The 15,195-nt window shown below is 45.5% G+C and overlaps 1 protein-coding gene across 1 annotated transcript in view; it reads left to right on the top strand.

Annotated features, from left to right (window-relative positions):
* Window positions 1–15,195, top strand: part of LOC109929819 (Fc receptor-like protein 2) — a 37,639-nt gene that overhangs the window by 19,456 nt on the left and 2,988 nt on the right. Inside the window, 9 exon segments of the mRNA XM_048621008.1 lie at window positions 736–1,008; window positions 3,912–4,189; window positions 5,984–5,990; window positions 7,867–8,169; window positions 9,014–9,115; window positions 9,954–9,984; window positions 11,394–11,467; window positions 13,045–13,104; window positions 15,158–15,192. Coding sequence (XP_048476965.1) covers window positions 736–1,008; window positions 3,912–4,189; window positions 5,984–5,990; window positions 7,867–8,169; window positions 9,014–9,115; window positions 9,954–9,984; window positions 11,394–11,467; window positions 13,045–13,104; window positions 15,158–15,192 — 1,163 coding nt within the window.

A 15,195-nucleotide genomic window follows, 5' to 3' on the forward strand; every position in this document is an offset into this window, starting at 1 on the left:
ACAGTCCCCAGCACAAATTAAAGGCCTTTCAACCCATTGAGTCAGAAACAACCACCTCACTATTCCCTAATCCCCATTTCCCCAGCACTTGGTCCTGTAGCCTTGGCATCACGAGGGCACATCTAAATCCTTCTTCAGTGCGATCAGGGTTTCTGCCTCTCCCACCCTTACAGGCGGTGAGTTCCAGATTCTGTGAGTGAAAATGTTTTTCCTCACATCCCGTCTAAACCTCCTGCTCCTCATCTTTCATCTATACATCCACCGCCTGGGTCATTGATCCCTCCACCAAAGGGGAAAAGTTTCTCCTATCTACCCTATCTGTGCCCCTCATTATTTTGTACATCTCAATCATGTCCCCCTCTCTCAATCTCCTCTGCTCTAAGGAAGACAACATAGTCTGTTTAACTTCTCTTCATCACTGAAACTCTCCAGCCCCCAAGGCAGCCTCCTGGTAAATCTCCCTCTGTACCCTCTCCCACTGCTATCCCGTCCCTCTGATAATGTGGATTCCAGAACGGGACACAGTCCTCTTGCTGTGGTTGTACATATTCATTCCAAATGCAATCGCGGTCATCACCAAATCTGAGCTTGAACTGACATGATGCTAAAAGCCTTGATTGGGAGTCTCCCGCGCTGACCTTGTCTCAGGATTTTCTTGCTCTCATTCTGATCACTGAGCTTCCCAAGCCCAGACACTCTACAGCTGAAACGGAAACATGTCCTTCTGCTTTCCAGAGGCGTTCGCTGTCCCTAAGCTGACCGTGCATCCTGAGGGACAGCTAGTTGATGGCCAATGGTTTAAACTGTTGTGCTCGGTTGAGGAGAATCTCTCCGAAGCTTCCTTGCGGTACGGCTTTTACAGAAATGGGATCCCTCTCCAGTCTCCGTCCCAACACAGCGATTACATCTCTGAGTCAGCTTGTCTGGCCGACTCGGGTACTTACCATTGCGAAGTTACGGGCAGTAAAGTGCGGAAACGCAGTAATCAGCTCCATTTGTCCATCAGACGTGAGTACCGTTTATTATCCTTTTTTTTTTATCTGTTAAAGATTCCGAATAGAGACAAATTATAATCACTTATGCACCTCACAACCATATATTGGAGACCGAAAGCCAAACAGCACAGGGTAATGGGTTAACCATTTAGGACTGAGATGAGGAGAAATGTCTTCACCCAGAGAGTGGGGAGTCTGCGAGATTCACTGCCGCAGAAAATTATGGAAATATATATAGTAGTAGGCCATTTGGCCCTTCCAGCCTGCTCCATCAGTTCAATGGGATCATGGCTGATCATCCAGCTCCGTCCCCTGATTCCCTGCATTTGCCCCTAAAAACTCGATCCAGCTCCTTCTTGTGGAGGTGCTGGTGTTAGCCTGGGATGGACAAGGTCAGAAGTCACATGACACCTGGTTGTAGTCCAACAGGTTTATTTGAAATTGCAAGGTTTCGGAGCATAGCATTTGTTGCCTATCCTTAGTTGTCCCCTTAAGAAGGTTTTGGATGGAGTTCACTTCTTGAGCCACTGCCGTCCATTTACAGTAGTTAACCCCACCGTGGTCTTAAATAATAAATTTCTGAATGTTATCCCATCAAAACTGAAGGGCTGCATCCATATTTCCAAGTCAGGATGGTGAGGGGGACTCAGAGGGGAAGTTACAGGGGATGGTGTTCCCATGTGCCTGCTGCCCTTGTCCTTCTAGATGGAAGTGGACATGAGTTTGGAAGGTGCTGTCTGAGGATCTTTGGTGAATTTCTGTATTGCATCTTGCAGACATTACACACTGCTGCTAATGAGCATTGGGGCTGGAGGGAGTGGATGCTTGTGGATATTCAAGCAGGGGCTGCTTTGTCCCTGAATGGTGTTGAGCTTCTGAAGTGTTGTTGGAGCTGCGCCCACCCAGGCAAGTGGGGAATATTCCAACATCGTCCTGATATGTGCCTTGTCAATGGTGGACAGGTTGTGGGGGAGTGAGGAGGTGAGTTATTCACTGCAGTTCAGGTTCTGGTCAATGATAACCCCTAGGATGTTAACGGTGGGGGGGCGGGGCGGGGCGTGCGGTGGGGAATCAGTGCTGGTAATGCTATTGAAAGTAAAGAGGCAGTAATTAGATTCTCTGTTGATGGTAGCCCATGCCCCCATATCCTCCCCTGCCAGGATGTTGAGAATGCGCAGATTCGGTGCTGGTAATACAATTGAATATTACAGGGCAGTGTTTCGATTCTGTCTCATTGGAGATGGTCATTTTCCACCATTTGAGTGTTGTGAATGTTATTCGCCCCTTGTTGGGAATGTTTCAAGCTGATCTTCTACACTGATGTTCTGGACTCTTCCATCATCAAGGAAGGGCATATTTTTGGAACCTCCTCTCAAATAGAAGATATGAGGGAGCTGAGATCTTTTGCTTCTTTTAAAACAAGAATTTTGGAGATGTCCAGAAGAGAGAGGACCAGAATTAGACCATTCAGCCCATCACATCTGCCATACTCCTCGATTGGATCTTGTGTTAGATGAGGACCAAACTGGATTTGATATCTTAAGTTGCTTTAGGAAACATTATATTTCCAGAAGATTAATTTCTTCAGATCAAAGTAATTGCTGAAAAAGTGAACAGGGGAGCACGAGACTGTTCGTGTTAGGCAAAGATCAGCGCTGGGATCTCTATTGTAAATGTTGTGGATGCAAATGTAAGTGGTCTGATCAATAAGTTTGCAGATGACTTGAAAATGGGTGGTGTTGTGGATAGTGAGGAAGATTATGGAAGAATATAGATCAGCTGGACATTTGGGTGGAGAAATGGCAGATGGAGTTTAACATGGACTAGTGTGAGGTGATGTATTTTTGGGTGGATAACAGCTAAATGAAATTATACAGTAAATGGAAGGACCCTTCGGAACATTGATATACAAAGAGATCTTAGGGTGCAATTCCATAGCTCCCTGAAAGTGGCAACACGAGAGATAAGGTAGTAAATAAGGTCTATGGCATGTTTGCCTCAATTGGTTGGGGCATTGAGTATAAAAGCTGGCAAGTCATGCTGCAGCTGCATAAGACTTTAGTTCTGCCACATTTGGAGTATTGTGTGCAGTTCTGGTCCCCACGTTATAGGAAGGATGTGAAGGCTTTGGAGAGGGTGTAAAAGAGGTTTATCAGGATGGTGCCTGGATTGGAGAGTATTAGTTATAAGGACAGGTTGGACATACTTGGATTGTTTTCGCCGGAGCATCGGAGGCTGAGGGATGATCTGATCGAACTACATAAAATTCTGAGAGGTACGGGCAGGGTGGATAGTCTGAATCTTTCTCCCAGGGTGGAAATGTCTATTATTAGGTGTGGGAGACATAATTTTAAGGTGAGAGAGGGAATGTTTAGAGGAGATGTGTGAGGAAAGGTTTTTACACGAAGAGTGATAGGTGCCTGACACATGTTGCCAGGGGAGATGGTAGAAGCACATACGAGTACAATGTTTAAGAGGCATTTAGACAGACACAGGAAGCAGTAGGGAATAGAGAGATAGCAACCACGTGCAGGCAGATGGGATTAGTATAGAATGGCATCTTTGTCAGCCACAGACATGGTGGGCCAAAGGGCGTGTTTTTGTGCTGTACTGTACTACGTTCTTTGAATTCGGAGACTGAGATCATGTTCTATGCTCGAATCTCGCCATGGCAGATGGTGGAACTTGAATTCAATTGAAGAGAGAATCTATGTGACACTTGCCCCACAACCTCCAACTGCTGTCTGTGCTGTTAGGGACAGGTGATAAATGCTGGACTACCCAGTGACATGCGCATCTAATGAATGAACAGAAAAAAAGGACATGACAATGGATGTGACTATGACATGGTTCATAGTTGAACTTTACAATTAACTCTGCCAAATGAAGGGACCTAACATTTGTCTATATTTTCAGGAATTCCGGTGTCAAAACCAAAACTAATAATTCAACCCAGAAAGAAGCTAATCGAAGGTGATGCAGGAATCTTAATCTGTTCAGTCTCCAATGGTTCTCTGCCGATTTATTCCTAATTCTACAAGGGCTCAAGCATGAAACTGCACTGGGAACATTCCAACAGTACCAAGCTTGTTTACAACATTGAAGGCATCAGCAGAAGGGACAAAGGGATGTACCATTGCTCGGTGAGAAATGAAGTGACAGGCCCTCTGCACAGTGAAGAAGTAGAGATCACAGTGATAGTTGAGTCTCCCAAAGAGTAACTGAACCATCGCCTCGGGGACCACTGCTGGTGTGATCAGCTCAAAGTTGGTACTTCATCCTTGAAGACCACACTTTTGACTCACGTGATGCAGCCTTGGATATGGGAGTCATAGGGGTATTCAGCATGGAAACAGGCCCTTTGGCCCAACATGCCCATTTTGACCAGGTTTCTCAAACTGAACTAGCCCCATTTGCCTGTGTTTGGTTCACGTACCTCTAAACCTTTCCTATCTGTCTCCCTGTCGAAATGTCTTTTAAATGTTGTCATTGCACCCATTTCCACTATTTCCTCTGCCAGATAGTTCCATACACGAACCAGCCTCTGTGTGAAAACATTTCCCCTTGTGTCCTTTTCCCTCTGACCTTAAACCTATGCCCTCCAGTATTACACTCCCCTACCCAAGGAATAGACCTTGGCTTTATTCACCTTATCTCTTCCCCTCATGATTGTATAAATCTCCATGAGGTCACACCTCAACCTCCTATACCCCAGGAGAGAGAAGTCCCAACCTATCCATCCTCTTGTTATAACTCAAAACTTCCAGTCTTGGTAACATCCTTGTAAATCTTTTTGCACCCTTTGCAGTTGAATTGTAGCAGGGCAAACTGAATTGTACACAGTACTCTAAATATGGCCTCACCAATGTCCTGTATAGCCGTAATATGACGTCCCAACTCCTATACTCAATGCTCTGACCGATGAAGGCAAGCGTGCCGAACGTCGTCTTCAACACCCTGCCTATCCGCAACTCCATTTTCAAGGAACTATATACCAGAGTCCCTAAGTCTTTAGCTTCAGTACCACTCCCCAGGGCACTACCATTAACTGTCAAAGTCCTGGCCAGGTCTGCCTTACCAAAATGTAACATCTCTCATTTACCTGAATTAAACTCCATAGAAAAGCAAAATGGAACTGGGTAAATAAAGTCGAGGAGTTCAATCTATTTCTTAAAGCTTGCTATGTCAAAAGTTTGGCTCCGAGAATATAGGAGCACTCAGTGCTTCAAGTCTGCTTAACCATTCAACATGACCATGGCAGATTATCCAATTCTACATCCTGTTAACATAAAACCACAGAAAATAGGAACTGGAGTCGGCCATTTGGCCCTTCCAGCCTGCCCCACCCAATCATTGGGATTGTGGCTGATCATCCAACTCAGTCCCTTGTTCGCTGCTTTCCCCCTTTAGCTCTTAAGAACTCTATCCATTTCCTTTCTGAATAACATTCAATGTTCTGTCCCTGACTGCTTTCTGTGGCAGAGAATTCCACAGACTTCCCACTCTCTGGGTGAAGCCATTTCTCCGCATCTCAATCCTACCACGTCACCTTTCGGCTGTGACTCCCTGGTTCTGGACTTCCCATACTGTTCATCAAGAATATCCTTCCTCTGTTTACCCTATCTACATCGCTTAGAATTTTTAAGGTTTTTTATGAGGATCCATGCCTCCCCTCATTCTTCTAAACTCTAGCCAGTTTCGCCTTCACTCCGCCCAGAATAGATTCTACACCATCTGATTCGAGATCACGCTTATTGCTGCCATACATTTTCCATCTCATACAGAGCTACATCACCCACACTGTCTCCCACCCTGTCATTTCCAAAAGTCTTTCCCACCCCTTGAATATTTGTTTGGATATTTCACTGGAGAACCAACTCCTGTCCCGATCTCTCCTGGTCTTCTGACCAAAATATCAAAGACTGTTACATTAATGAACAAAGTGTTGATTGTGGACAGAACACCAGGAGTTTAGAGAGTAAAAGGAGGTGATCGGTCAAGTGTCGATGATTATCAGGGTGAGTGGGGTGTTTTTGAGTGTTTATTTATTGAATTGTGGTTTAGTAAGAATACTGTCAAAAAAAAAAACAAATTTCTGAGAAGGGAATGATTTGCTTAGCCCTTTTGGAGGGCAATTAGAAATAATTCCCTTCACTTTTGGATTGGAGTCACATGGAGTTCCAGGCTTGGGAAGGATGGCTGATTTCCTTCTCCTAACGACACCCTTTTGTCTCTGTTCAGCAGGATTTCAAGAGCCATCCAGTTTCACCATGGCTGATGTTGTTTCTCACTTCCTGAATCTAAGAACGAATTGAACTTAAATTATATACAACAAACAGGATGCAATGTTTGGTGAATGATGAGAAACATGCTGACAACATTAAGAGTTATTTATCCACTGTGGGACATGGGCTCAGCCCAGTATTTATTGTCCCTCTCCCTCGATGCCCCATTGAGAAGGTGGTGGTGAGCTGTCTTCTTGAACCACTGCAGTCCATCTGTTGTAGGTAGACCCACAGTGTCCTTAAGGAGGGAATTCCAGGAATTTGACCAGGCGACACTGAAGGAACGGCTGACGTATTTCCACGTGTGGTTCAGAGGGTAACTTGCAGGAGGTGGTGTTCCCATGTATCTGCTGCCCTTTTCCTTCTATATGGAAGTGGATGTGAGTTTGGAAGGTGCTATCTGGAGAATCTTTGTTGAATGTCTGCAGTGCATTTTGTAAATGGTACACACTGCTGCTACTGAGCATCAGTGATGGAGGGAGGGATGCTTGTGGATCTAGTGCCAATCAATCAGGCTGCTTTGTCCTGGGTGGTGTCAAGTTTCTTGAGTGTCCAGGCAAGTGGGAGTATTTCATCACACTCCTGACTTGTGTGTTGTCGATGGGGGACAGGGTTTAGGAAGGTAGGAGGTGAATTATTCACTGCAGGATTGCCAGCCTCTGACTTGCTCCTGTACCACAGTCTTTATTTGGCTATAATCCAGTTTAGTTGCTGGTCAATGATAAACTCCAGGATGTTGATAGCGGGGGAATTCAGTGATGATAACACCATTGAACGATCAAGGAGCGACGGTTACTTTCTGGAGTGTTGTGTGCATTTCTGGTCACCTCATTACAGGAAGGATGTGGTAACACGAGAGGAGGTACAGAGAAGGTTTGCCAGGTGCTTCCTGGGTTGTAGTTATTGAGCAAAAATCGGCTTGCATTGTTTTCTTTAGAGCAGAGAAGACTGAGGAGGGACATATTTGAGCTGTTTATGATGATGAGGGGTTTGGACAGGGTGAAAAGAGTGAAAGTGTTTCTCTCTTGAGGGGTCAATCACAAGGGGGCATAGTTTTACTTCAGGGGCAGGAGATACCGTGGGGATTTGAGAAAAAAAGTCTTTTTCACTCACAGGGTGTTGCAAATCAGGAATGCACTGCCTGGGAAGGTAATGGAGGGCAGAAAGCTTCTGATCTCTAAAATATACTTGGATGAGCACTTGACATAACATTCAAGGATATGGGACACGTGCAGGAGATGGGATTCGCGTGCCTTTTGTTAGTGGCAGTTATTGTCGGTGCCGACTCAATGGGCCGAAGGGCCTTTTCTACGACGTATGACTCAATGACTCTCTCAATGGTAACTCCCCAGGAAGTTGATATTGGGGGATTCAGTGATGGCAACAACATTGAACATTAAGGGACAGTGGTTAGATTCTCTGTCAATGGTGTTGGTAACTGGAATGGAATTAAAGTCTGCATTAGCTTTTGACTCCATCGAACTGCTTAACTCTTTTAAATTATTTGCATTAAACTGGTCCCCACTGATAGTCTCAATCGATGAGCGAACTCCATGGTTTTTGAACTCGGTGTGTTTTCTCCTCAGTTCCTGTCACAGATGCTGTGCTGATATCCCGCACCAACGGGACTGAGATACAGCCCGGGGACCGCCTTGTTCTCCGGTGCCTGGTGAGGGAAGGCACTGAGCCCCAGTTCATTTGGTGCCGTGACAACGTGCCGCTAAGAAACGGCAGTGCGAGCTCCCATGTGACTGCCGATGGTGGTGAGCTGGTTATTCATTCATTCCGAAGAGACAATGTCGGGAGCTATCACCGTGCAGCGATCAACGACGGAACCAACGGCACCATTTTTAACGTGACCAGCGACTATATCGAATTCACGCTACGAGGTAACAGTGACAGTCAGATCAAACATAGACAGAGCACAGAGAAAGGCCATTCGCTCCATCCAGTCTGTGCCAGTCAAAAAAATTAACCATCTCAATTGGGAAGGTGACAGCTGGATGGTATTATCGTGAGGTTATTAATCCAACTACCTTGGTCATGTTCCCAAGATCCCAGTTCAAATCCCACTCATACCCGATGGCAGAATTTGAGCGCAATAAAAATCTGGAAGTATAAGTCTTATGGAGAGGTGCATGCAGAGGCGATTCACCAGGATGTTGCCCTGGGGTGGAGCATTTCAGCGATGAAGAGAGGCTCCATAAGATCAGGCTGTTTTCTTTGGAGCAGGGAATGCTGAGGGGGAACTGACGGAGGTGTGTAAGTCTGAGGTTCAGGGACGGCGATGGGGGACGGGGGGTAGCGAGCAGCTGTTCATCTGAGTGCAAGGGTGAATAATAAGGCAAGATTCATTTTAAAGTAGAAGGCAGGAGGTATAGAGGGTGATTTGAGGATTGTTTCACTCAGTGGGTGGTGGGTGTTCCGGACTGCACTGCCTGGGAGGGTAGTTGAGGCTGGAAACCTGATAACCTTTAACAAGTACTTGGATGAGCACTCAAAGTGTCAAAACATTCAAGGCTATCAGGGGCTGGTGCGAGAAAGTGGTTTCGGTGCAGGGAGCTCAATGGGCCAAATTCTTCCACCCTGTGTGACTCTCCATAGTGGCAGGGAGTTACGTATCTGCAGGGGTTAGTTAGTCTGATGCTAACCGTGTACCTCACACAGGGCTGATGTGGTAAAACTTCCCGGTGAATTTGTTAACGTGAGCCGGATATTGTTGTTGGATTTCAGCTCGGAGTTATTCCACGGAGATCGCGGCCTCGCACGTCCCAGTTTTGCTGTTCGGTGGCCTGATCGCGTCGGTGTGGTTCGTCCACCGGAGGAGGGACACAGGTCTGTAACGTCCCACGGGGATGAGTTGTTCCCCGGGGCATGGCACTGCCGTCCCCGCCCCAGTGTAACCTTTTCAGCTGAACAGCGTGAGGGTGGGGGACCCGGGGAAGGAGGTGATGGGTCAGGAACTGGGGTAGGCCGTGTTCCTGACAGTAGGGAGGAAGAGCACTCACAAAGTTAGCCTCCTGGATCGGGTAAATGTGATCACTAGCCCCACTCCGTGTCACCTCAGAGAAGAGGAGGGACATAAGATCATGTGAACCAGGAGCAGGAAGAGGCCATTCAGCCCCCTCGAGTCCCTTCCGCTAATCCTAACCCTAAGCCTAAACTCAAATCTAACCTTAAACTAAAATCTAGTCCTAAACCCAACCCTAATACTAACTCTAATCTTGGCTCTCAGCCAAATACTGACTAAAACCCGAACACTAACCCTAAACTTAAACCTAATCCTAAACTGAACACTAAGCCTCACCCCAACCGTAAACTTAACCCAACACTAACCCTCAACCAATCCTTAACCCTAATGCTAAACCTAACCCTCAACCAGTCCTTAACCCTTAGGCTAACCTGAACCCTAAACCAATCCTTAACCCGAATCCTAACCCGAAACTTTATCTCTAACCCTAACCCTCGCCCTAATTCTAACCTTGGCCCTCACTCACACATTAACCCTAACCCTCACCCTATCCCTTTCACAGCTGGTTAATGTGCATTAAGATGGGTTTGACAATTCTCATCTATTGATGTGTTTGTTCTGTGTTTATGACTGAGTAAAGGTCTTGGCAGCTCCTGTCTGTAACAGTGCAATATGCTGAGAATGTTCTCTCTCTCCCTGCAGGCAATTCCTCGACTGTGTCACAGCCCAAGAGGCAAGGGGATGAAACTGCAGCTTTTATATTTTACATTGTTATCCCGATTCCTCTTCGGGAAAGAGTACGAAGAGGGAAGCAGAGGACTGTGAAACTTTGCAGAGGAACATAGATACATTGAGTGAGTGGGCAAAGGTCTGGCAGATGGAATACAATGTAAATAAATGTGAAGTCATACATTTTGGTAGGAGTAATTGTAAAAAGGATTATTACTTGAATGGTAAAAAGTTGCAGCATGCTGCTATGCAGAAGGACCTGGGTGTCCTTGTGCATGAATCACAGAAGGTAGGTCTGCGGTACAACAAGTAATTAGGAAGGCAAATGGAATTTTGTCCTTCATTGCTAAAGGGATTGAAATAAAAAGCAGAGAGGTTATGCTGTAGCTGTACAAGGTGCTGGTGAGGCCACACCTGGAGTACTGTGTGCAGTTTTGGTCTCTTTACTTGAGAAAGGATGTACTGGCACTAGAGGGGGTGCAAAGGAGGTTCACTAGGTTGATTCCGGAGTTGAGGGTGTTGGCTTATGAGGAGAGACTGAGTAGATTGGGATTATATTCATTGGAATTCAGAAGATTGAGGGGGGATCTTATAGAAACATATGAAATTTTGAAGGGAATGGATAAGATAGAAGTAGAGAGGATGTTTCCACTGGCAGGTGAAGCTAGGACAAGAGGGCATAGCCTCAATATTAGAGGGAGCAGATTTGGGACTGAACTGAGAAGGAATTTCTTCACCCAGAGGGTTGTTAACCTGTGGAATTCCTTGCCCAGTGAAGTCGTTGACGTTACTTCAGTAAACGCTTTTAAAAAAAAAGTAGATTTTTTTTAACAATAAAGGAATTAAGGGATACGGTGAGAATGTGGGTAGGTGGATCTGAGTCCATGAAAGGATCAGCCATGATCTTATTGAATGGCGGAGCAGGCTCGAAGGGCCAGACGGCCTACTCCTGCTCCTCGTTCTTATGTTCTTATTACCGTATCCTTTTAACATGAGCCTAACAAACCAGGAAACCTTACGCCTGGAAGGTCCCAGGTGGCTTTTATTCATTCACAGGGATGTGGGTGTCACTGGCAGGGCCAGCATTTATTGCCCATCCCTAACTGCCCCAGAGGGCAGTTATAGTTAACCAGCTTCTGGAATCACATGCAGGCCAGACCAGGTAAGGACGGCAGATTCCCTTCCTCAAATGACATTAGTGAAAACCAGATGGGGAATTGGGCAGCTCCTTGAGGGTGAGAAAGCTCCATGTTCGGATGGAAACCAGGGACGTGGGACCAAGGAATAACAGGGTCTCACTGGGCTTTGTATTTTCCGTGATAGCTTTGTTGTTTTGTTGAAGCTGAGCGTGGTGTTGAAAGCATTGTGTTTGACATGACAACTTCCTTCCCTTCCCGTTTCTACTGGAAATAGATCCCAAGCTTCTGGTGAAGGGGCAGCAGCCGGCAATCTGGAGTATGCAGTAATTGGAGCAGCACACAATGCTGGTGAGTGCCATTGAATCGGTGTGATTAAAGAGCCCCATACTGTGACGGTGCACCATAACCTGGGAGGAATTCTGGACAAACGTCCGAGCTGTCAGATGGGCTAGAATGGGGCGGTTTTCCTTGGAGCTGTGGAGGCTGAGGGGTCAGGACAGAAGCTAGGAAACAGGAGTAGGCCATTCAGCCCTTCTATCCTCTTCTGCCAATCATTATGATCATGGCTGATGACTTAACTCAGTCCCTGGTTCCAATAGAAACGAAGAGGCCATTCAGCCCTTCTATCCTCTTCTGCCAATCATTATGATCATGGCTGACCACTTAAATCAGTCCCTGGTTCCGATAGAAACGAAGAGGCCATTCAGCCTGTCCATTGCCCCACCCATTCGATAGGATCACGGCTGACCATCCAACTCAATCCCTGGTTCTCTGCTTTCTCCCCCAGACACTTCAATCCCTTTCACCCTCAAAGATGCTAACTCCTCCTCGCTTGAGATATATAAAATGATAAGGGGCAGACATACGGTAGACAGGAAGAAACCTTTCCCCCTTCTTGGAGGGATCAATGACTGGGGTGTTGGAGGGAATAGTTTGAAGGTCAGGGGCAGGAGGTTTAGAGGGGAATGTGAGGGAAAATATTTTCACCCAGATGGTGATGGGGAATTTGGAACTCACTGCCTGTCAGGGTGGTAGAGGCAGAAACCCTCATCACATTGAAGAAAGATTTAGAGGTGCACTTGCGATGCCAAGGCTATGGAGCCAAGTGCTGGGGAAATGTGATTAGAGAATAGGGAGGTGGTTGCTTTTGACTGGCACAGACCTGATGGGCTGAAGGGCCATCTTCTGTGCTGTCGACCTTTATCTTCAACCAGTGTCTTTCCAGCCAGCTCCTGCTATTAATATCCTGTGATTAGACCTCCATCAGGGTGTTTTACCTAACACACCAATGCTTATTTTATTTCAGTCACATTGGAAACTGAGGGCGCAGTACTCTGGTGTTGAGAAATCGAACTGATGTTGGTTACAATGAGCGATTTTGTACAAAGGTCCAGTTCCTCAGATACACATTTGCCCTGAGCAAATGACAATGAAGAGAAGCACATTTTCTGTACAGCAGTCTTTTGAGTAGTCGTAGAAACGATCCCAAATGATATCTGTCTGTATGTATTTTTATCTATCTGTGCATCTTTCAATCCAGATTTGACCAAAGGACCATAAGATATAGGAGCAGAATTAAGCCATTCGGCCCATCAAATTAGCTCTGCCACTCGATCATGGCTGATATGTTTCTCCACCTCATTCTCCTGCCTTCTCCCCGTAACCTTTGATCCCCCTGACTAATCAATAACCTATCTATCTCTGTTTTAAAGTGTCTGTCTATCTATCTATCTATTTATCTATCTATCTGTCTGTCCGTCTGTCTATCAAATCTATCTCTGAACTTTGTCTATCTATCTCTCGAATTTATTATCCATCTATGAATTGATAATCTGTCTCTCTATCTGATCCATGTGTCATTTAGCCCATTATAGTGAAGCTGTCTGATTGATGTGTGTTTCCGTATGCACTTTACTTCTTTGTAGAAAACATGGCTGCAGATCTGGTTTATTCAGTGGTCACCATCAAGAAGAGAGCAGATGCTGGTAAAGATCTCATTTCTTCAATGCTACAATTGAGGGGAGAGGGGGGAATTATTTCAGTTCCGACAGTAGCATGATTCCAGCTGCTATGGAAATGCCTGTGTATGTGGCCAGTTCTGAACAGAGAAATACCACAATGCTTGCAGTGACAGGAGTGTGAGGGAACAAAGGGTCTGCCAAAAGAAATCTCCAACAAATATGAGGGAATGGACAGTAAACCAGCCAAACAGAAACAAGACCCAGATCCCCTGCTCTGTCCCTTTGTTCTTCTGCAGATAGGGTAAAGGATTTGGAGATGATTTATATGTCGTCAGTGACCCAGAGCAAACACACAGAGCAATCAGAAAGGGAATGGCCTAATGGTATTATCACTGGACTGTAAATCCAGAGACCCAGGTAATGTTCTGGTTTTGAATCCTGCCACAGGATTTGAATTCAATAAATATCTGGAATTAAGAGTCCAATGACCATGAAACCATTGTCGATTGTTGTGAAAAACCCAACTGGTTCACTGATGTCCTTTAGGGAAGGAACACAGAATGTGGAACGTGGAACGTGGAACGTAGAACGTAGAACATAGAACGTAGAACAGTACAGCACAGTGCAGGACCTTCGGCTCACGATGTTGTGCCGAATTTTTACCCTAAACCTAAGGTCTATCTAACCTCCACCGCTACCTTATACTATCATTCATATGCCTATCTAATAGCCGCTTAAATGCCCCTAATGAGGCCGACTCCACTACCCTCTCCAGCAATGCATTCCACGCCCTGAAACTGCCATCCTTACCTGGTCTGGCCTACAGGTGACTCCAGACCCACAGCTCTGTGGTTGACTCTGAACATCCCTCCAGGCAGTTCGGGCTGGGCAATAAATGCTGCTTGGCTAGGGATGCCTTCATTCTGTGAATGAATGAAAAAAATATAGTTGTATGTGTTTGTGGTTGGGTTATGATGGTGGTTTCTTCCCAAATTTTTTTTTGCATAAGTATATACATTTTGTGTGTGAAAAGGGCAGTGGGACATGCATTTTATATGTAATTAAGGCAGGCATAGATAATTTTGACATATAACCAAGAACTGCAGATGCTGGAGATCTGAAATAAATTCAGACATTTCTGGAGAAACTCAGCAGGTCTGGCATCATCAGTGGAGAGAGAGAAAAACTGTCCTGTTTTCTTTACATAATCAAGGTAGATATGCCAAATGTTACTACCCCCTGATTTGAGATGAGAGAGAATATAAAAGCACTGCATATCATATTCTTGCTCAGGAAGATGAGCTTGCAATTATCACACGGATACCTGTGAAAAACCACAAGGGGCATTTGAACAGAACTTGGCCTTATGTACAATGAAATCTGTCTCTCTGAACACAATCTAATCTTTGTCTGAAGGGAACGAACAGCAAATGGTCATATTCTACCAGACCATCATCCTGCTCTCTTATTAGAAAGAGAGAGAGAGAGAGAGAGAGAGAGAGCGGGGACTGGATGGTATTTTAATTTGACAGTCACCACGCATCAGGAGAGGGGAAAGGTTCAAAGGAGCAGTTTTCAGGGTACTCAGCTGGTCTGGGAATTGTACCCATGCTGTTGGCATGTAATACATTCCAAAAACCAGCCATCCAGACAAATGAGCTGTCTGGAACTAGCAGCAAAAACCCAAATGTATGTCATCTGCATGGTTCACTCCTGTCTTTTCATGTACAACAGCTGGGCAAGTGATGCAAAGGCTGATAAGATTAAGAAGGCCAGCTGAAGATTTTGCAATGACCTGCATCCTAAAAACTGACCCTCTGTCTGATTGACCTGAGTGCAAATTGCAGGCTTCAGCCAGAGCAAGGTTTCTAAATTCAATCTTCTGAAGTTTCTGTGTTGATTGAGAGGGACAATTCAGAAAGCATTGCACTGATATCTTTTAAAAGATGACTAAGACACAGCTCTGCTTTCGAAAGATTCAGCTACATCTTTCATGTTGATCAGCCTTCACTGAGTCCAGATCGAATTGTAATGTCTCCAAAGGGTTGCTTCTCATCTCATTCTGTTTTATTTTCAGACAGCAGTGTTGGCTTCTCCTCCAATGGGAAGAAGGTA

Source organism: Rhincodon typus, unplaced genomic scaffold (genome assembly GCF_021869965.1).
Source record: "Rhincodon typus isolate 14 unplaced genomic scaffold, sRhiTyp1.1 hic_rhity00000051, whole genome shotgun sequence".
Taxonomy (NCBI): domain Eukaryota; kingdom Metazoa; phylum Chordata; class Chondrichthyes; order Orectolobiformes; family Rhincodontidae; genus Rhincodon; species Rhincodon typus.